Source organism: Rhinatrema bivittatum, chromosome 16 (assembly GCF_901001135.1).
Source record: "Rhinatrema bivittatum chromosome 16, aRhiBiv1.1, whole genome shotgun sequence".
In the NCBI taxonomy this organism is placed as follows: Eukaryota; Metazoa; Chordata; class Amphibia; order Gymnophiona; family Rhinatrematidae; genus Rhinatrema; species Rhinatrema bivittatum.
The window spans coordinates 1,036,304-1,058,440 of NC_042630.1; the positions used below are offsets into that span (position 1 = coordinate 1,036,304).

Below are 22,137 nucleotides of genomic sequence, written 5' to 3' on the forward strand. Positions count from 1 at the left end.
CAGAAACCCCCTGTGCTTGTCCCACGCTCCCTCTCATTAATTCAGACACTGTCCTTATCTGCACCACCTCCAGGTGACGACTGAACCGCACATCCACCTCCCTCTCTGTACAGAAAGGTTTCCTTAGATTGCTCCTGAGTCTATCTCTCTCTTATCCACATTGCTGTAGATAATATCAACATAAGTAAATTTGCAGTCACATATCCAATCAGCTGTCAAAACTTCCTTTTACAAGGTTCATCTGCTAAAACATTTCGCACTGTCTTACAGCCTCTTGTCTTAACCGGCTTAGATTACTGTAATGCTTTTTACACTGGTCTGTCCGCTTCAACTTGAAGAAAATTCTGCTGCTCGTTTACGTTCTGGTGCTGAGTTCTCTGATCAAATTACTCCTGTGTTGAATAATCTCCATTGGCCACCCTTCAGTTGGCGTATACAGTACAAATTGCTCACCATTATTCATAACAAAAATTGCTGGCTTTCTTCAACTTTACATTTATACGATCCTAGAACCAAATGCTACAAGTACCATCTCCTAAATCCATCGGGCTGGTCATTACTCGTGAAAGATCCTTCTCCATTGCTGGCCCTATCGTCTGGAACACTCTCCCCACACACATCCGACTTATAACTGATACCAAGAAACTCCTCTCTTCAAATGCGCTTTCTCTCATCAACGTTTCTCTTAATCTCTCCTGTATCACCCTCACAAGAGTTCCCTTTCTTCTCTCATTCCCCACTGTCTTTTCTCCCTTCCTACCATAAGTATTATTTTTAGTTTATTTGTTTATCCTAATTTTAATTTTTTATTTCTTTTATTTATTTCAATTTCATATTGTATTTTATTTGTTTAATTTTATTCTTTATGTATGTTCCATTGTAAACCGCTCCCAACTATGAAGGACGCGGTATATAAGCACTTAAATAAATAGATAAATCCCATGACGCCTTCGTCCCACAGTCTCCTGAAGGCTCTCGTCCATTGCATTGATACCTTCAATGCATTTACCAGGGCTGTGCAGGCCAAAAAATGTTTCATGTAGTGTCGTCTCATTTGGGAGTCGATTTTTGTTGTACTTGTTTTCCCATTTTATTCTTTTTTTTTTTTACGTTTTGGAAAGAGTGTGCATGAAATTTTGTGGGGTTTTTTGCTATCATTTCATTTTGAAAATTTTTATTTATTTATTTATTTATTTAAGGTTTTTCTATACCGGCATTCATGATAAGATCATATCATGCCGGTTTACATATAACAGGGGGTGCAAAAACTGTTCTTTTAACAAGTGCAACGGAAGCAAAAGTTACAATAAAACAAGTGCAACGGAAGCAAAAGTTACAATAAAACAAGGTTGTAGAACTGGGAGAGGAAGGAAATAAGGATAGTAGCGTAAAAATTTACAGAGGTAACTTATTTACATTGTGCAGTGATGTCTCTTTATGGATATTAACATTGTGCAGTGAGGTCTCTCAATGGATATTTGACTCCGGAAAGGCTTGCCTGAATAGCCAAGTCTTAAGTTTTTTTTTGAATGTTGGTAAGCAGGGTTCAAGTCTAAGGTCCGGTGGTAAGGTATTCCAAAGAGAGGGGCCCGCTGTAGAAAAGGCCCGGTCTCTGAGTGCCTTATGGAGTGTAGATTTAGTTGGAGGAACGGTCAGGGAGCCTTTGTAGGCGTCTCTGATAGGTCTGGATGATGAGTGCATTCTGAGGGGGATTTGGAGGTTGAGAGGGGCCTGTGAGTGGATGGATTTGTGGATGATGGTGATGGACTTGTGTAGGATTCTGTAGTGTATTGGCAGCCAGTGAAGATTAGATAGAATTGGCGAGATGTGGTCTCTTCTTCTGGAATTTGTCAGAATTCTGGCTGCCGCGTTCTGTAGCATCTGAAGTGGTTTTATGTATGAGGCTGGGAGACCTAGCAATATTGAATTGCAGTAGTCCATCTTGGAGAAAATTACTGATTGCAAGACTGTTCTGAAGTCATGAAAGTGTAGTAGTGGTTTCATTCTCTTGATTACCTGCAGCTTGTAGAAGCAGTTCCTGGTTGTATTGTTTATAAATGCTTTTAGGTTCAGGTGTTTGTCTATTACTACCCCTAGGTCTCTTGCATGTGTAGCAATGGTGTTAACTGTTGCAGAGTGTGGGGAGTTGCTATTTTCAGGGGAGATGAGGAGGAGTTCTGTTTTGGCCGAGTTTAGAATCAGGTTTAGGTTAGCGAGGAGTTGGTTGATCTCTTGTAGGCAGTTTTCCCAGTATTTGAGGGTTTTAGAGATGGTTTCTTTGATGGGTATCAAGATTTGTACGTCGTCGGCATATAAGAAATGTTTTAGTTGTAGGTTGGTTAACAGTTGGCATAGAGGAAGAAGGTATATGTTGAAAAGGGTTGGGGATAGTGAGGAGCCTTGAGGAACTCCTTGTGAGGAATTGTAGCGGGGAGATTCTTTATTATTGATTTTAACTTTGTAGCCTCTGTTACAGAGGAAAGACTTGAACCAAGTGTAAGCAGAGCCTGTAATTCCAATGTCTGAAAGGCGGTTGAGGAGGGTGGCATGATTGACCGTATCGAAGGCTGCCGACAAGTCCAGTAGGATTAGTAGGAACGATTGTCCTTTGTCCAAGCCCATGGTGAGATGGTCAGTTAGTGATAAGAGAAGAGTTTCAGTGCTTAAGGTCTTGCGGAACCCGTATTGTGTGGGGTGAAGTATTTCATGATCTTCGAGGTAGGTAGAGAGTTGCGAATTGACCAGTTTTTCCAGGATCTTTGCTACAAAGGGTAGATTTGAGATTGGGCGGAAGTTGTTTGGGTTCATGGGGTCCAGATCTGGTTTCTTTAGTAGAGGTTTAAGAGAAGCTGTTTTTAGTGCCTCTGGGAAGATTCCCTGTGTTAAGGAGCAGTTTATAATGTCCGCAAGTGGTTTAGAGATGGTTTCAGGTATTAACAGAAGAAGTTTTGATGGTATTAGATCGAAGGGATGCGATGAAGGTTTCATTTTCTTTAGCAGGGATTGGATCTCTAAGGCGGTGGTAGGTTCAAACGTGTCCAGTGAGATTGTCTTGTTGGGGATGTGTAGGGGGTTAGTCAGAGGGGTGGGGTTAGGTGGGAGGAGGGTTAAGAGATTGGAGATTTTATTTTGGAAAAATAGGGCTAGTTCATTTGCTTTAGCTTGTGCTTGTTCACTAGGGAAGGAATGAGAGTTAGGTTGAGTTAGTTCGGATACGTAGGAGAAGAGGGCTCTTGCGTCAAAGATAATGTCGTGGATCTTGAGAGCGTGGAAATCTCTTTTTGCCTTTAGAGTGTTGTTCCTGTAATGGTTGAGGGCAGATTTGTAAGTAGACAGGGTACTGGCACAAGGGGTTTTGCGCCATAGGCTTTCCTTTTTTCTGAGGGTTTGTTTGAGTTTCCGTAGGTCCTTGGTGAACCATGGTTGTCTCTTATGTGAATTCAGGTTGAGTATTTTTGTTGAAAGAGGACATAATTTATTTGCTATTTCCTCTGTGATATTGCTCCAGGATGATATGGCTGCATTGGGGTCTGCAAGGTTTAAGTTTGGAAGTTTGAAATGACATAGCCAATGTCACTGTCACTGTACTTTTCAAGCAAATGCTCATCCCTAGTATTTATTTGTCTCTGTCCTATCTCAAATGCATGACTGCATTTTTCAGGATTAAATCTTAGCTGCCAGACTCCAGACTATTCCTAAAGCTTTGCTAGATCCCCTTCATGTTTCTACACCTTCCCAGCTGTCTACCCTGTTGCAGATTTTGGTTTCATCTGCAAAAAGACAAACCTTTCTCGAAGGCCCTTCTGCACCATTGCTTATGAAAATGTTGAAAATGGGCCATGCCCTGCATTGCACCACTTCCTCAGAGCAAACTCCATTTATCACTAACCTGTCAGCTCCCACTCGAGCAGTTTCTAACCAGTCGCTCACTTCAGGTTCCACACCAAGGGCACTCGGTTTATTTGTGGAAGTGTTAGAAGCCTTATTGAAATCCAAGTGCAATGCATCCAGTGCTCTCCCCGATCTAACACTGCAGAATCTGTTTCAGCAGCAGTGATTCCATTAATTAGCTCACCACAGAGGTCAGAATAACTGGCCTGAGGTTCCCAGGCTTCTCATTTCCACATCTGCCTGTTTCCATGACTACAAGAAATGTCTCTCTCTTCTCTTTCAATTTAGCACAGTGCAGGCTCAGTTGGTGCACTGCATGCAGAGTCTGGGGGTTTTGGTTTCCAGTTCAGTTTTTGTCTGTATGTTTCTGTATCTAATTTGTGGTCCCTTCTGTATTTGAGGGTCTCTCCCTGTACTGCAGTTGTGACTGAGGTGTGGAGTTTCTGTGTAGGGATCTGTCGCAGTGTGGCTTGCTCTGTTTAGGAGGTGTATTGGGGTTCTAGGGCTGCTGTGATTATTTTCATAGGTAGGGTTGTTGCTGTGTGAGTCCTGGTGCTGAATGTGTGTTGTCAGAGTGTGTGGTATTTGTTGTTCAGCACACTACAGAGCAGTTTGCTAACATCCCCCTATAGTTTCTGGGCTGGTGGTATCCCCACGCTTATAGATTGCTGTCATTAGCCCCTCTGACCGTGTCTTAGGTTAGGGAAATCGCAGAAAGTAGAATTACTGCTGCTTCCTGGGCTTGCTCCCAAAAAACCCGATCTAATATGGTTCTGTAGCGACCAAGAGCAAAGAGATGGGTGTAATGGGCCACATACTGCGAGAGTAAAGAAGCTTCCTGCGTTGTGCATTTTGTTTGCATCCCTTGATTGTCTGGATTGATAGGGGGGTGTCTAACCCTGCTTCTTACTCTTTGCTTACACTTTCCAGTAGTTTTACTTTCTCTTGGTTGTGCTTGACCTTGTGAGAGACCTTCAGGTTTATCAAGATGCTGGAAATGCTGGGTTCAGATGTAACTGTTCTGAATTGCCAGATCAGGACCGATTTTAGATTTAAGTCCCTTCCACCTGTCCTAGGAGAATTGCCATCGCATTCAGCCCTTTCCTGTGTCGTAATATACATACAGGGCTCCCTGTCTGCCTGCCATTCAGAAGGGTGACAGGGAGGTGTCTGTGAATTTTTAGGGAAGTAGCTACCCTCCCCCATCACATCTCTCCCTCTCATGCCCCAGACAGCACAGCAGGTCTGAGGTCTCTTCCAGGAGGGAAGAGAGATTGAGAGTCAGTGAATGGGTAGTGAGGCAGGGGGAGGATTGTGGGAAGCTACTCATGAGCATTGCTGGAATATTTTGTTTTACTGATTTTAAGCTCATCTTTTTATTTACAAAGCAGAGTTTTCAGATGCTTTAATGAGCAGTTCTCCCTGGAGAATAGATAGTTTCCTGGTGTGGATTCACGGAAGGCCAAGGTCTGATGGAGATCTCTCCTGCCCCAGAGAATGTGCACATTAGAGATTCCCCTACAAGACTGAAGATCTCCCCTGCCATCTATAAAAAGGTAAGCGAGACCTCAGGACCTCTCAAACTGTTAATTTTTAAAGCATTGCATGATGATTCGGCAGGAGTCTGTGAAAGTGCTGCGTCAAATCCTGGCCCACAGGGACCCGAAGATGATTCACATGGGTTACCTCATGATTTTTTGCATCACATTTATGGAACTGCAACAGGAAAAGGACGCTTGAGGAAGAAACCGTCAGCCTTTCCCCATCTGCTTCAAAAAAGTTTGCAGTGCCCTCCTGATAGGTTCATGCATTTCTTTTTTACAGCTGCATATTATTGTAGTAATTATTTTAGGATAAAGTAGTTTGGCTGCCGGTTAGTCCACATTGAATGCACAAATGTTTATTGCTTCTATTTTAAATTGTTATACTCTGTTTTGTGAAGCTACAAATGACCTTTCCAGATCTCCTGGAACTTATTTTGGGTGAATTTTGTGTTGAGAAAGGGAGGTTAGGAATCCAAATAAAGAGAATTTGAATGGGTGAGGGGTTTGGCTGCTCAGCCTGTGTGGAGCAGTATTGATCTTATGGCTCATAATGGGATAGGAAGCTGGGGCGCTGCAGCGTCCTTTGGGAACGTATCTAAGCATTTCAGCTTCAAAAGTCTTGCAGTCCTGGATTCTTTTAAATGTTCCTTTCATTCTGTTCTTCATAAGGTCATTGATGCAGGAGTCTGTTCATGAAACCTGCTCCACCATGGAGATGTCAACCTGATCTTTCATGTGCTGTGTGATCTGACTCGGGCCTGTCTCTCCAGTATAGCAAACTCTTCCTGCACTGCATCACAGGAGGAGCAGGATCCCCTTCCCCTGTGTGTGTGATCCTGTCTCACCAGTATAGCATGCGTCTTCACTCTCCCTGCACTGCATCACAGGAGGAGCAGGATCCCCTTCCCCTGTGCTGTGTGATCCTTTCTCACCAGTATAGCATGCGTCTTCACTCTCCCTGCACTGCATCACAGGAGGAGCAGGATCCCCTTCCCCTGTGCTGTGTGATCCTGTCTCACCAGTATAGCATGCGTCTTCACTCTCCCTGCACTGCATCACAGGAGGAGCAGGATCCCCTTCCCCTGTGCTGTGTGATCCTGTCTCACCAGTATAGCATGCGTCTTCACTCTCCCTGCACTGCATCACAGGAGGAGCAGGATCCCCTTCCCCTGTGCTGTGTGATCCTGTCTCACCAGTATAGCATGCGTCTTCACTCTCCCTGCACTGCATCACAGGAGGAGCAGGATCCCCTTCCCCTGTGCTGTGTGATCCTGTCTCACCAGTATAGCATGCGTCTTCACTCTCCCTGCACTGCATCACAGGAGGAGCAGGATCCCCTTCCCCTGTGCTGTGTGATCCTGTCTCACCAGTATAGCATGCGTCTTCACTCTACCTGCACTGCATCACAGGAGGAGCAGGATCCCCTTCCCCTGTGCTGTGTGATCCTGTCTCACCAGTATAGCATGCGTCTTCACTCTCCCTGCACTGCATCACAGGAGGAGGAGGATCCCCTTCCCCTGTGCTGTGTGATCCTGTCTCACCAGTATAGCATGCGTCTTCACTCTCCCTGCACTGCATCACAGGAGGAGCAGGATCCCCTTCCCCTGTGCTGTGTGATCCTGTCTCACCAGTATAGCATGCGTCTTCACTCTCCCTGCACTGCATCACAGGAGGAGCAGGATCCCCTTCCCCTGTGCTGTGTGATCCTGTCTCACCAGTATAGCATGCGTCTTCACTCTCCCTGCACTGCATCACAGGAGGAGCAGGATCCCCTTCCCCTGTGCTGTGTGATCCTGTCTCACCAGTATAGCATGCGTCTTCACTCTCCCTGCACTGCATCACAGGAGGAGCAGGATCCCCTTCCCCTGTGCTGTGTGATCCTGTCTCACCAGTATAGCATGCGTCTTCACTCTCCCTGCACTGCATCACAGGAGGAGCAGGATCCCCTTCCCCTGTGCTGTGTGATCTGACTCTGGCCTGTCTCTCCAGTATAGCAAACTCTCCCTGCACTGCATCACAGGAGGAGCAGGATCCCCTTCCCCTGTGCTGTGTGATCCTTTCTCACCAGTATAGCATGCGTCTTCACTCTCCCTGCACTGCATCACAGGAGGAGCAGGATCCCCTTCCCCTGTGCTGTGTGATCCTTTCTCACCAGTATAGCATGCGTCTTCACTCTCCCTGCACTGCATCACAGGAGGAGGAGGATCCCCTTCCCCTGTGCTGTGTGATCCTGTCTCACCAGTATAGCATGCGTCTTCACTCTCCCTGCACTGCATCACAGGAGGAGCAGGATCCCCTTCCCCTGTGCTGTGTGATCCTGTCTCACCAGTATAGCATGCGTCTTCACTCTCCCTGCACTGCATCACAGGAGGAGCAGGATCCCCTTCCCCTGTGCTGTGTGATCCTGTCTCACCAGTATAGCATGCGTCTTCACTCTCCCTGCACTGCATCACAGGAGGAGCAGGATCCCCTCCCCTGTGCTGTGTGATCCTGTCTCACCAGTATAGCATGCGTCTTCACTCTCCCTGCACTGCATCACAGGAGGAGGAGGATCCCCTTCCCCTGTGCTGTGTGATCCTGTCTCACCAGTATAGCATGCGTCTTCACTCTCCCTGCACTGCATCACAGGAGGAGCAGGATCCCCTTCCCCTGTGTGTGTGATCCTGTCTCACCAGTATAGCATGCGTCTTCACTCTCCCTGCACTGCATCACAGGAGGAGCAGGATCCTTCCCCTGTGCTGTGTAATCCTGTCTCACCAGTATAGCATGCGTCTTCACTCTCCCTGCACTGCATCACAGGAGGAGCAGGATCCCCTTCCCCTGTGCTGTGTGATCCTGTCTCACCAGTATAGCATGCGTCTTCACTCTCCCTGCACTGCATCACAGGAGGAGCAGGATCCCCTTCCCCTGTGCTGTGTGATCCTGTCTCACCAGTATAGCATGCGTCTTCACTCTCCCTGCACTGCATCACAGGAGGAGCAGGATCCCCTTCCCCTGTGCTGTGTGATCCTGTCTCACCAGTATAGCATGCGTCTTCACTCTCCCTGCACTGCATCACAGGAGGAGCAGGATCCCCTTCCCCTGTACTGTGTGATCCTGTGTCTTGCCTTTAATATCAGGCCTGTCTCACCAGTGTTGGGTTTTTTGGGTTTTTTTTACATTTTGCGAAGAGTGTGCATGGAATTTTGTGAGGTAGTTTGTTTTGGATTTTTTTGCTATTATTTCATTTTGAAAATGACATAGCCAAGGTCACTCACACTGTACGTTTACTCATCCCTAGCATTTATTTGTCCATAAACGGTTATTAACCACATATCCCTGGGATGAACAGTATGGGATCCGGCCAGCTCTTGTGGCCTGGATTGGCCATTGTTGGGGAGCAGGATCATGGGCTTGATGGACCCTTGGTCTGACCTAATATGGGAGCCCTCTCTATAAATCTACATATTTCCTCTTTGAGTGTGCCAACACTGGATATCATTGGTTTGCCAGGTTTGTTTTAAATTTGCTACTTACTAACTTCATAGAGTTTGTAGATTTTGGATAGCGTATAAAAGGATGAGTTAGTATGAGGTTTTTCAGTTAAATCTGTATACTTATTTTGGAAATGTCACAGTGTAGACACTGAACATAAGAACATGCCATGCTGGGTCAGAGCAAGGGTCCATCAAGCCCAGCATCCTGTTTCCAACAGTGGCCAATCCAGGCCACAAAAACCTGGCAATTACCCAAATACTAAGAAGATCCCATGCTACTGATGCAATTAATAGCAGTGGCTATTCCCTAAGTAAACTTGATTAATAGCAGTTAATGGACTTCTCCTCCAAGAACTTATCCAATCCTTTTTTAAACACAGCTACACTAACTGCACTAACCACATCCTCTGGCAACAAATTCCAGAGCTTTATTGTGTGTTGAGTGAAAAAGAATTTTCTCCGATTACTGTTAAATGTGCTATTTGCTAACTTCATGGAATGCCCCCTAGTCCTTCTATTATCCGAAAGAGTAAATAACCGATTCACATCTACCTGTTCTAGACCTCTCATGACTTTAAACACCTCTATCATATCCCCCCCTCAGCCGTCTCTTCTCCAAGCTGAACAGCCCTAACCTCTTTAGTCTTTCCTCATAGGGGAGCTGTTCCATTCCCCTTATCATTTTGGTTGCCCTTCTCTGTACCTTCTCCATCACAATTATATCTTTTTTGAGATGCGGCGACCAGAATTGTACACAGTATTCAAGGTGCGGTCTCACCATGGAGCGATACAGAGGCATTATGACATTTTCCGTTTTATTCTCCATTCCCTTTCTAATAATTCCCAACATTCTGTTTGCTTTTTTGACTGCCGCAGCACACTGAGCCGACGATTTCAATGTGATATCCACTATGATGCCTAGATCTTTTTCCTGGGTGGTGGCTCCTAATATGGAACCTAACATCGTATAACTACAGCAAGGGTTATTTTTCCCTATATGTATCACCTTGCACTTGTCCACATTAAATTTCATCTGCCATTTGGATGCCCAATCTTCCAGTCTTGCAAGGTCCTCCTAAAATTTATCACAATCTGCTTGTGATTTAACTACTCTGAATAATTTTGTATCATCCACAAATTTGATAACCTCACTTGTCGTATTCCTTTCCAGATCATTTATATTTATATTTCTGATCTATTAGAACCTTCAGAAAAAAACTTAAGACCTGGCTTTTCCTCCAGGCCTTCCCTTAACTTCCAAAATCATTAATTTTCAACCAGACAGGACTCTGATTACCTGACTAACGCCCTGCCATGTCTAGACATCATATTTATGCCTCTGTTTCTTTGTCTCATTGCCTTATCTAGTTTTTCAGTTATGCTGTCCTTTACCTCTGCCTAACCCCGCCTCCAAGTTATTAACCCCCTTGTTATATGTAACTTTCGCCTCTGGTTAATTGATGTTTAAGTTATACCCCTTGTTACATGTAAACCGATCTGATATGAAATTCTTTTCATGAAGGTCGGTATAGAAAAGTGTTAAATAAATAAATATTGTAAAGCACTGGTCCAAGTACAGATCCCTGAGGCACTCCACTGTTTACCCTTTTCCACTGAGAAAATTGACCATTTAATCCTACTCTCTGTTTCCTGTCTTTTAACCAGTTTGTAAGCCACGAAAGGACATCGCCTCCTATCCCATGACTTTTTACTTTTCCTAGAAGCCTCTCATGAGGAACTTTGTCAAACGCCTTCTGAAAATCCAAGTATACTATATCTACCGGTTCACCTTTATCCACATGTTTATTAACTCCTTCAAAAAAGTGAAGCAGATTTGTTAGGCAAGACTTCCCTTGGGTAAATCCATGTTGACTGTGTTCCATTAAACCAGGTCTTTCTATATGCTCTACGATTTTGATCTTGAGAATAGTTTCCACTATTTTTCCTGGCCCTGAAGTCAGGCTCACTGGTCTATAGTTTCCCAGATCGCCCCTGGAGCCCTTTTTAAATATTGGGGTTACATTGGCCACCCTCCAGTCTTCAGGTACAATGGATGATTTTAATGATAGGTTACAAATTTTAACTAATAGATCAGAAATTTCATTTTTGAGTTCCTTCAGTACCCTAGGATGCATACCATCCGGTCCAGGTGATTTGCTGCTCTTTAGTTTGTCAATCTGGCCTACTACATCTTCCAAGTTCACAGTGATTTGATTCAGTTCGTTTGACTCATCACCCCTGAAAACCATCTCCGGAACTGGTATCTCCCCAACATCCTCATTAGTAAACACAGAAGCAAAGAATTCATTTTGTCTTTCTGCAATGGCCTTATCTTCCATAAGAGCCCCTTTAACCCTTCGTTCATCTAACGGTCCAACCGACTCCCTCACAGGTTTCTTGCTTCGAATATATTTTAAAACGTTTTTATTGTGATTTTTTGCCTCTGAGGCCAACTTCATTTCAAATTCTCTCTTCACAGTTTTTCATGCTCCTTCTTTTGTGGGAAGTCTGTGATTTTCTGTCTCAGCTTTGGGAAATGTGCGTCTCTTCTCTCTTTGCATTTTGCACAGTGCAGGGGGAAATGCATTGCTGGCTCTGGTACCAGACCCAATTGTCTCTGCTCAGATCCCGGGTTCTGGTGCTGGTCCGGATTGTCTCTGCTCAGATCCTGGTTCTGGCCCGGGGGCAGGATCCCACAGACTCTGCTGCTCTCGCTGCTGTTTCTCCTCTTTCCCCCAGGATTAGACGCAGTTTTTCCTGCTCCTTCTTTTGTGGGAAGTCTGTGATTCTCTCTCTCAGCTTTGGGAAATGTGCGTCTCTTCTCTCTTTACAGTGCAGGGGCAAATGCATTGCTGGTTCTGGTTCTGGGGTGCTGCTCTCGGTTTGTTTTTTGTCTGCACATTTCTAACTCGTGGTCTCGTTCTTGTATTTGGTGAGGGTCTGTCAGTGGTCTGCTAACGTAGATTTCTGTGTAGGGATTTGTCACAATCCAGCTTATTCTCCTATTTTCCCAGTAGGAGGTGTATTGGGTTCTAGGGCTGGTATGATATTTATAGTACAGCCTTTTCAGGGTAGAGTTGTTTGTGAGTCCTAGCAGATAGTGCTATTTTGCTATGGGAAGTTCTCTTTTCTTTGTAGTCCATCAAACCTCTGATTGAGAAGAAACGTCGTGCTCGGATCAATGCCAGCCTGGGACAGCTGAAGGAGCTCCTGTTGCAAGTCGCCCACCCACAGGTAAGCCCCTCATGGAGAAACGACCCTGGGTTCTTTGTACCTTCCATTGGGAAACTACACCTGGGTTGTTGCTCCCTTTTTCTGTCTCTCAATTAAGGGTGGATTTTAGAAGGGACGCGCCAATTTTATAACATGCGCTCGTCTTACTTGTTACAAAATCCGATACCCGCACGCGAGGGGGGAATTGATGCGACCAGGCCTTTCCCCAGTTCCCTCCCAAATGAAGGAGTGGCCTGGGAGGGAACATCCTTAACTCCCTAGCAAACCTCCCCCCCCCCCAAACTAATATTTTTATATTTTAACTTGCCTGCCCTCCTGAGCAGCAGAAAGTTCCAGCAGCGCATGCAGTCCTGGCTCCTGCCCCTTCTTCAAAACCCGGCCATGCCCCAGCCTTAATACTGAGGAGTGGATCAGCTAATTGTAATATCTTCTAGCTGCATCAAAGACCTATTTATTCCCTAAAATTATGAACTGGCTTTTGCCCTTACCCTCCACCCCAAGGGGAAATCACTCAGATAACTTTGTTGATGTTTTTTTAATCTCCAGCCCCCAAGAACATCCAGACTGGAGAAAGCCGACATCTTGGAGCTGACCGTGCGACAACTTGAGAAGCTAAAGAGAACAGGTACATGCAGGAAGAAAGAAAGAAGCAGATAAGGACCCTAAGGCCCACCCAGTCTCCCCCCTTTCATGCCCGCTGCAATGCCCCAGATCTCCGCTGCTCACAGGCTTTTCCCCTCACTTGGTTGGCACAGGGCATCCTCGGTGCTGGCCGTGTGCACAATCGCAGTGGCCTGCCTGCAGCATCTTGCGCTAGTGTGAGATGATACACGGCTTGGTCATCTGATCATTAGGGCAAGTCACAAACTGTGCACAGCTATTCATTACCAATTTTTAAGGAGCTTCAGTTTTTATTTTACTTTTGGCCCAGGAATTTCAGTTTTTATTAGAACAAGAACAAAGCAGTTTCTTCTTCCTCGATCCTGTCCTTGATTCCTGATGCATGGGTTATGTCCACCAAGCTGGGGATAGAAACCAACACCTCTTCCAGTAAGAAGCTAAGAATAATACACACCCTCCAGCCGAGAGGCTTTGCCAGGGAAAAATCAACTCTCCAATAACGAAAGAAAGAAATACTGACATCAGGAGAAACTCGGTATTTCTCCTAAGCAGAACTAGCAGAACTCTATAGGTTCTGGACTGGCACGTAATACGTTTCTCCTTCCTCGTCAAACTGCGCGAGAAACGGCCGAACCCACGCTCACGTCCTCGGCTTTTCTGGCGAGATGGGAATTGTAAGGGCAGCGTAAATGGGATGGATGGGGCAGCTAGACTTTCTGCCCAGCTAACACCGCTCTCGGAGAAAGCACAACATTGTTTGCACTCTCTCAGGCTCGTTAAAGCAACCGTCCCCGTGCCCTGCTTTTATCCCCTGCTGCTCCCATTCTAGGACCAGCAAATGGACGATGCAACCCTCTGAAGCAATTCACAAGCTTTAGCTGTCACAAGGGCATGCTCCTTATCTTCAAGAAACAGAGCTCAGCATTTTTATCCCCACACTCCTCCTTACTAAGGTGAAAAAGGCAAAATAGCCTTCAGAAGAAATGACAGAACTGCACCATCTTGTCAGAAATAACTAAAAAAAAGAGATACTCTGCATGGAAGGCCTGGAATTCAAAAAATGCATCTGACTGAGCAGATCACCACCAAAAGTAGTGCCTTGTGTGAGACGACTTATAGAAATGACGGCAGAAGAAGACCAAACGGCCCCTCCAGTCTGCCCAGCAAGTTTCACACTTTTTTTTCTCATACTTATCTGTTTCTCTTGGCCCTTAGTAACCTTTTGATTCTATTTCCCTTCCACCCCACCCATTAATGCAGAGAGCAGTATTGGAACTGCATCTAAGTGAAATATCTAGCTTAATTAGTTAGGGGTAGTAACTGCTGCAATAAGCAAGCTACACCCATGCTTATTTGTTTACCCAGACTATGTAATTCAGTCAGTGTTGGTTGTTGTCTGTCTATAGATCCACTTTTCTTCATCCCCCCTGCCATTGAAGCAGAGAGTTATGCTGGATATGCATTGAAAGAGAAGTATCAGACTTTCTCCCCTGCCATTGAAGCAGAGAGCTATGCTGAATATGCATTGAAAGTGAAGTATCAGGCTTATTTGGTTTGGGGTAGTAACCCCCGTAACAAGCAAGCTACTTCCCGCTTTTTTGTGAATGCAAATCCTTTTTTCCACATTTCCTCTTGCCGTTGAAGCTTAGAGCAATGTTGGAGTCGCATTAACAGTGTGTATGTTTATTGAATAAGGTTATTATCTCCAGGTAGTAGCTGTCATTCCCGCAAGCCACCCACTCTTCATTCACATCATCTAGACTTTATGGATCCACAGTGTTTATCCCACGCGCCTTTGAAGTCCTTCACAGTTCTGGTCTTCACCACTTCCTCTGGAAGGGTGTTCCAGGCATCCACCACCCTCTCTGTGAAGAAATACTTCCTGACATTGGTTCTGAATCTTCCTCCCTGGAGCTTCAAATCGTGACCCACTTTGAATCTTCTTCAAAGATTCAAAGGAAGAGTCCCTCAGAAAGTAAAATGCAAGATTTGCTTAGATCTTGCACTGGATGGAGGTTGAATGTGCGTCACTTCCCTAAGCAAATGTGACCCATCAAGATAAGAGTACAAAGGCTGCCCAACACCAACCCTCTGCCACCTGTACCTTCAAGGAATTTAAGGCTAAAGCTTTATGCAGTCCTTCCCAGAAAAGAAACCAAAAAACTAAGAGGCAGCTGTAGCCTGAATTTTAATCCTGAAATATCTGCTGCAGAGCCCTGCCTATAAGGGACCAGCAGAGAATCAGGACGTGCAGCCTGGTCAAACCTCTTTCCTTCCTGTAGAAACGTCTGCAGGAAAAGGCCCATCTGCCTGAACCGGACTTCCTTCATGCCAGTGTCCGCTGAGGATGTGACCCGTGGACCAGACGTCCCTGCAGTCTCCCCTCAGACCAAGGTGATGAACCACTGACAGCAAAATTGGAAGGAGGCAAATCTCCGTGCATCCAGGCATCACCGACACAGGCTGAATGGCGCTGATGTGGCAGCAGCACGGATAGGCACTTAGGTTTCCTCGCAAGGGCACCAAGCTGTAAGTGTACAACCCGATGAAGGCTCGCACCTAGGTTTCCCCTGTGTACAAACGCGCCCAGAACGGGGACACACAAAATGTGCATCTAAGCCCACATGCCTAGGCCGCTCATTCAACTGGACGCGCAGATCGGACACCTAACCTGGCTGTAGAAGATGTGCAAGCAGAAGGAAGAATGCCCAGAATGAGCGCACACATGGACATGCAAGTGTACACCGCCGGCCTGCAGCAAAAAAAGCCTGTGAAGATACCCAGCAGCCAAGGCAGCCCAAAAAAGGGAGAATCCTGGGAGCAGGGTCTTGTGAAATGGCTGCTCGACTGCCGTGCCTGCCCTCTCTCCAGAGAAGTGGGACAGCGAACGCTGAGGAAACCGACCTTTCTCCTGCTGTCTTCCTGGCACTGAGCGCGGCCCTCGCTGCCTCACAGCAGGATCGGGTGCTGCCTTCTGCCACTCAGAGGCCCCTCCGGAGCTGCAACATTTATCATCTCCCAACTGTTTCTGCTCTTACCTGCTCACAATTTTGGAGCCCGATGTGCCAGGAAGAATCCCCAAGGAGGAAGACAGCACTGCCCCCTCCAGCCAGCCTGCTATCCCTGCAGAGCTGACAGAGGGGACATGGCCCCTGCGCTGTGGGAAGCAAGGAAGCAGGGTTTCTGTCGGGGAACACCTGACCCACCCCGGTGGTGGCTGCTGCCAGAGCCCCTGCACCACTGCAATTCTTGTGCAAAGCACAGCTCCTTTCCCCACCGTCTGAGGTGCTGAACCCGCTCTGAGGCTGGAGAAGACGCTTCCCTTCATCCGCCATGTGTGCACAGAAATCAGCCAAGCTCTTGGCAATGGGGGGTATCAAGATCTGCAGCCCTGAGCCTAGGGCAAAGATTAGCCAAGCCTTTCAGCAGAGGAAGTGCCCTGGCTTCAGCTCCCAGCACAGGATGCTTGGTCGCCCTCTGCTAGAAATGGAGAACACGGGAAGGCTAAGGCCTGCATGGGAGCTGCTTCATGGACATAACCCATGCATCTGGACTGGAGGAACAGGCCATGCTATTTACCTGAAAAACTGATGCATGAGCTCTCTCCACTAATTGCTAATTTCTGCTGTTCTTATAAACACTGCTACCTGCATAGATAACACAAAAGCTGAAAACAAGAGGTCCCTACCACTTTCTAGAGGCAAAAGCACCCGCTTGCTACTGCTAGAAAGCCCGAGGAGTAGTAAAGTGCATCTTTCTCCATACCTAAAGAGCAGCTGTAGTTTTCTAAAACGTAGTGCGCGGTGTTTTGTCTGCTGGGTTAGCGCTGGGCATCAGCAGCCTGCAGGAAGTCTGCCTAATGTGGACCAGATTACTTCTTGTCTAAGTCCCATTAAAACCACAAAGTCGTTTCATGTTTCTAATGCTAGTGCCTGCATTGCTGGCTGCTTTCCCATCTCACTGTCCCTTTTCTCTCCAGATCTCTCAGCCCCTGGCCAGGATTTTGTAGCCGGATTCAAGTACTGCAGCCAAGCAGTGGCAAGCTTCCTGGAATCTGTTGGCCCTCTGGATCCCCGTGTGAAATCCCAGATTTTGGCTCACCTGGATTTGGCGCAGAGCAGGCCTGCTGCAGGGGACAGTCCCTCTACCAGTGCTGAGATGTGCGGTGGGGGCAGAGGGCAGCTGGGAGAGGCTGGGCTTTGGAAGGAGGAGAAATCACACAGTGAAGATTTCTCAGTGTGGAAGCCGGTGATTCCTGCCTGCCCAATTAAGTGGCATCCCCTGCCACTGGCAGCCCCTGTCCCCCGCTGCAGTATTCCCAGCACTGCCTCTGCTCCTCTGCTGCTCCCTTTTGCAGGGCCGCAGGTATCCTGCTGGGGGTTAGCTCCTTCCTCTGGGTCTCCACTACCGGTTTGGAGACCCTGGTAAGCTACAAATGTTTGCTTTTGTTCACTAAGCATTATTCTCTATCAATCATAATATATTTAAATCATCTCACTACATACGAATTGGCATACTGGGCTTGATGGCTCATGGGTACATGAAGCCCAGTATCTAGGTTCCAAAAAATAAACACTAGGGCACCACTGGTATGGGATGAGCCCAAATAAGGGGTAGATGGGATGCTGCTCGCCTACCTCATCAACAGGTTATGGACTTCACCTCCAGGACTTTGTCACACCTATTTTAGGCTTAGCTATGTGAACTGCTTTCACCACATCCTCTAGCCGTGAATGCCAGAGCTCAGCTGTGTATAGTGAAAGAAGTTGCTCTTGATTTTAAAATGTGTTACTCAAGAGGTCACGTGATGCAGTGAGAGCAGGAAGACGCTTTCTGCCTTCCTCCAGGGCCCCACCGTCTTTTCCCCACACATGAACTTAACTGGCCTCTATCATTTTTTTATTGCTTTTTGCTTTCTCTCCTTGTGCTTTGCGGTGCCCAGAAAAAAAAATAAAAATCAGCGAATGGCGACAAAACCGCTGCGGAAGGACAGGCCGAAGGCTGCCGCTGGTTCCAACATGGCGGCACCCCCTCGTCCTCTGCTGGCAATTCCAGAGACCTCTGGTGAAGAAGCTCACGTGCGGCGATGATACTTACTGCGATGGATGAAAAACTGAACAAACTACACTCTCGCTTCAGTGATCTCCGATCCTTGCTGACCGACCACGCGAGACGCGAATCGGCCCTGCAGAGGACTGGCTGCAGGCCCTGGAGTGCGAGTTACATGCGGCACAGACAGAACGAGCTAAGCATGAAAATAAATTGGAAGACTTGGAGAATCGTTCCTGCCCGACCAATCTCCAAACTATTGGCTTTCCTGAGGCGACTTCTGACCGAGACCTGCGCTGCTCCTTTGAAACTTGGCCTCCGCGGGCCTTTCACTCTCCGTCCTCTCTCGCAGACCTCTGCGTGGCATTTTACAGTTCTACAAGCCTTTCAGCGCTGGCAAGCGCATATTGCGATGCTCCAGGAGACGCGCCTCTCTCAACCTGAACACCAGAAACTGTGTCGGCAATGGGTGGGTAAGGCTTTTGCTGCTCATGCCACGTCTGGCAATCCTGATAGGGAAATAAGAACATAAGAAAATGCCATACTGGGTCAGACCAAGGGTCCATCAAGCCCAGCATCCTGTTTCCAACAGAGGCCAATCCAGGCCATAAGAACCTGGCAAGTACCCAAAAACTAAGTCTATTCCATGTAACCATTGCTAATGGCAGTGGCTATTCTCTAAGGGGGTAATTTTCAAAGGAGTTACGCGCATAAATGTAACTACTATTGTAGCAATTTTCAAAAGCCATTTACTCACGTAAAGTGCACTTATGCGAATAAATCCTATGGACGATTCAATGGCATATATTGTAGCAATTTTCAAAAGCCCACTTACTCGAGTAAAGTGCATTTACATGCGTAAAACCCAGATTTACGCATGTAAATGCTTTTTAAAACCCGCCCCTAAGTCAACATAATTAATAGCAGGTAATGGACTTCTCCTCCAAGAACTTATCCAATCCTTTTTTAAACACAGCTATACTAACTGCACTAACCACATCCTCTGGCAACAAATTCCAGAGTTTAATTGTGCGTTGAGTAAAAAAGAACTTTCTCCGATTAGTTTTAAATGTGCCTCATGCTAACTTCATGGAGTGCCCCCTAGTCCTTCTATTATCCGAAAGAGTAAATAACCGATTCACATCTACCCGTTCTAGACCTCTCATGATTTTAAACACCTCTATCATATCCCCCCTCAGTCGTCTCTTCTCCAAGCTGAAAAGTCCTAACCTCTTTAGTCTTTCCTCATAGGGGAGCTGTTCCATCCCCTTTATCATTTTGGTTGCTCTTCTCTGTACCTTCTCCATCACAATTATATCTTTTTTGAGATGCGGCGACCAGAATTGTACACAGTATTCAAGGTGGGGTCTCACCATGGAGCGATACAGAGGCATTATGACATTTTCCATTTTATTAACCATTCCCTTCCTAATAATTCCCAACATTCTGTTTGCTTTTTTGACTGCCGCAGCACACTGAGCCGACGATTTCAATGTGTTATCCACTAAGACGCCTAGATCTCTTTCTTGGGTTGTAGCACCTAATATGGAACCTAACATTGTGTAATTATAGCATGGGTTATTTTTCCCTATATGCAGCACCTTGCACTTATCCACATTAAATTTCATCTGCCATTTGGATGCCCAATTTTCCAGTCTCACAAGGTCTTAATAAATAAATATTTCTGTTCCTTTCCGGGATACACCTTGATTCAGATGGTCGCTAGGTGGTAGTAGAGGGAGTCTTAGGTGGGAAACCGCTGGGGCTCTGTAATATTTATGCCCCGAATCAGTATTCTCATGCGTTTTTCCAGCAGCTCACTAAACTATTGGTGCCAGTTCTCCATAGCCCTCTGCTTTTGGGGGGATGCCAGCTTAGACAGGGCACAGTCTGTGGGGCTGCACTACCTCTCTGCTACCCTGGATTTGATAGAGAGCTGGCGGGCACGCCACCCTCGTGCTAGGGCATATACCCAGCTCTCCCGTGCCCTTGCCACACAGTTTCTCCTCGCCTATCTTTTAGTAGATAGGGGAATGTTTTCTAGGCTGTTATTTCTGATCATTCGCCAGTTTGGATTGATCTGGAAGGCTTCTGCCTTGTCTCATTTCACCGCCTCTGGGATTTCCCAAAATTCCTTTACAAGGAGCAGCAGTTTCGTGCCTGTTTAAACAAAGAAGGGGCAGGACTACACTTCCAGCAGCTCTGCTTATGGAGACTCCCCCATTCTTTTTTGGGAGACTGTGAAAGCAGTGCTGAGGGGGGACATTATTTCTTATGGGGCCGAAAGAAATACAGCGCTAACCTCACACATCCTTGCTTTAGAAAAACAACTATGCAGCTAAGCGGTGGTACGATACGATACCAACCCTATGGACGCTCGGCAAACCTATTTCTTTGAGATCCAAACCACGTTAAATACCCTGCTACACCAACAGGCAAAGAAAGGACTGATTATTACCAAACAGGAAAACACCATTTGTAATACAAGTGGGCAGAACTCTGGCGAATTTAACACGCCGCGCGAAAGGCACTTCTCTATTGCCCACTTTGCGTACTGCCACGGGTCAATTGGTTAATTCAGCCCTGGCTATTTGTCAGATTTTTCAGGATTTTTTTTTATCAACAATTGTATACATCCATCCCTAGCCCTGCGGGTGATATCCAATCTTATTTGGGTACAGTGGGCCTCCCTCACCTGTCCGACTCATAACTGCAGCAATTTAATAGTCCCATTCAACTTCAGCAAGTATTGAAAGAAATTAAGACGGCTAAACTTTTCAAAGCTCCAAGGCCTGATGGTTTCCCCGCTGAATTCTACAAGTTATTGGCCCCAGGCTTAATGGGCCCTGTGGGCGAAATGCTTCACTCCCTAACTGACCAGGGGGCATTTCCACTGTCCCCTAATTCAGCGATGATTGTTCTCCCTAAAGATGGTCGCAAACCTACTATTCCAGCTTCCTATCTGCCCATTTCTCTACTTAATTTTGATTATAAACTCCTTCCACTCGTTTGGTTAAATTCCTTTCTGATCTGGTGGGAGCTGAACAATTTGGATTTGTCCCGAAACATAACACAGGCACCAACATTCGGAAAATACTCTTCTCCTTGGCTCACAGACAATTGTATGCCCTCACTGCTTTTAAGTTTAGATGTGGAAAAAGCATTCGAAGGCTTAGAATGGAAGGTTATGTGCTGGGCGCTGGAAGCTTTTGGCATTTCGGACTTTCTTGCAGGTGATTCAAGTCCTTTATCAAAGGCCTTGAGCCTTTGTATACGTTAATGGTGTCAATCCGAGGACTTTGGACCGGAAAGAGGCACTCGCCAAGGCTGCCCAGTGTTGCCTTTGCTCTTTATCTTAGCGCTAGAGCCCTTTTTGTGTCAGCTTCAGGCAAACTGAAATATTGCTGGTATCGCTAGTGATGAGCACTCAGGTACTTTCTTTAAACTTTCCGTCTTTGCAGCTGATATTTTGTTACTCGTCTCTGACCCGCAACAGTCTGTACCGACTCTGTCAGAGGTAGCGGCGTGCGGACAAGTGGTGGGCTTTAAGCTTAACCTTGATAAATGTGAGGCTCTCCCGGTTAACCCCCTTAGGTGGATGTGGGTTAGTGACTTTCCAATGAAATGGGTCTCCGATTCTCTTTCTTATCTGGGATTATTCTGACCATGGCGTAACACCAGCTCAGCAAGGTTCATTTTACCTGCCTCTTTCACACAACCCAACAGATTTTTACATTTTGGCAGACTTTTCCCATTTTCGCTTTCAGGCCGAGTCCATCTAGTGCAAATGATTCTCTTGCCCAAATGGCTTTATTTGGTTCAGACCCTCCCTTGTGCCTACACTAACCAGGAATTGACAAGCGTTGATCGTCTGCTGCGTCACCTTATTTGGAAGAACAAAAGACCCCTGACTGTCCTGGTCGGTCTTCCGAAGTGTTAGGACTCGCAGACTATTACTACTCCTAGATACGAGCACATCGTCTCCATCTCACCCCCTCACCTATACGTGAGAAATGTGCTCTTTCACCAGGCACATTAGGGCAACCCCAAAACTTATGACCCAAAGTCCAATTTTTTGGGATGCAGTTGTCCCTTATATTTTTCAAGTAACTAAGAAACGGTTACCCTTTCAGACTCACGCTCTGCTCTTTGACCATCCACGTAGGGTGGCAATGGGGCAGAAATGTAAATGACTATGGATTTGGAAAGTTTTTTTTTTTTATTAGCCAAGAAGTCCATTCTGCATACTGGGGTGGGACCAGACCCCCCTAATTTGACACACGGGAAAAATCAAATCCACTGAAAAAGTGGCAGAGCGCGTA

General features: G+C 46.3%; 1 protein-coding gene across 1 annotated transcript; it reads left to right on the forward strand.

The window, feature by feature from the left end:
- Positions 1 to 3,110: 3,110 nt before the first annotated feature.
- Positions 3,111 to 18,447, forward strand: LOC115078624 (transcription factor HES-4-like). The gene is made up of 4 exons (XM_029581558.1): positions 3,111 to 5,447; positions 12,050 to 12,145; positions 12,692 to 12,770; positions 16,746 to 18,447. Exons 1-4 carry the CDS (start codon positions 5,364 to 5,366, stop codon positions 17,192 to 17,194), a joined length of 708 nt encoding a protein of 235 aa, XP_029437418.1. The 5' UTR covers positions 3,111 to 5,363; the 3' UTR covers positions 17,195 to 18,447.
- The last annotated feature ends 3,690 nt before the right edge of the window (positions 18,448 to 22,137 follow it).

Excerpts from the sequence above, each read along its gene's own strand:
- LOC115078624 (XM_029581558.1), top strand. The coding sequence starts at position 5,364 with ATGGAGATCTCTCCTGCCCCAGAGAATGTGCACATTAGAGATTCCCCT. Across the intron at positions 5,448-12,049 it reads CCCCTGCCATCTATAAAAAG|TCCATCAAACCTCTGATTGA; the intron begins GTAAGCGAGACC and ends TTTTCTTTGTAG. Across the intron at positions 12,146-12,691 it reads TGCAAGTCGCCCACCCACAG|CCCCCAAGAACATCCAGACT; the intron begins GTAAGCCCCTCA and ends TTTAATCTCCAG.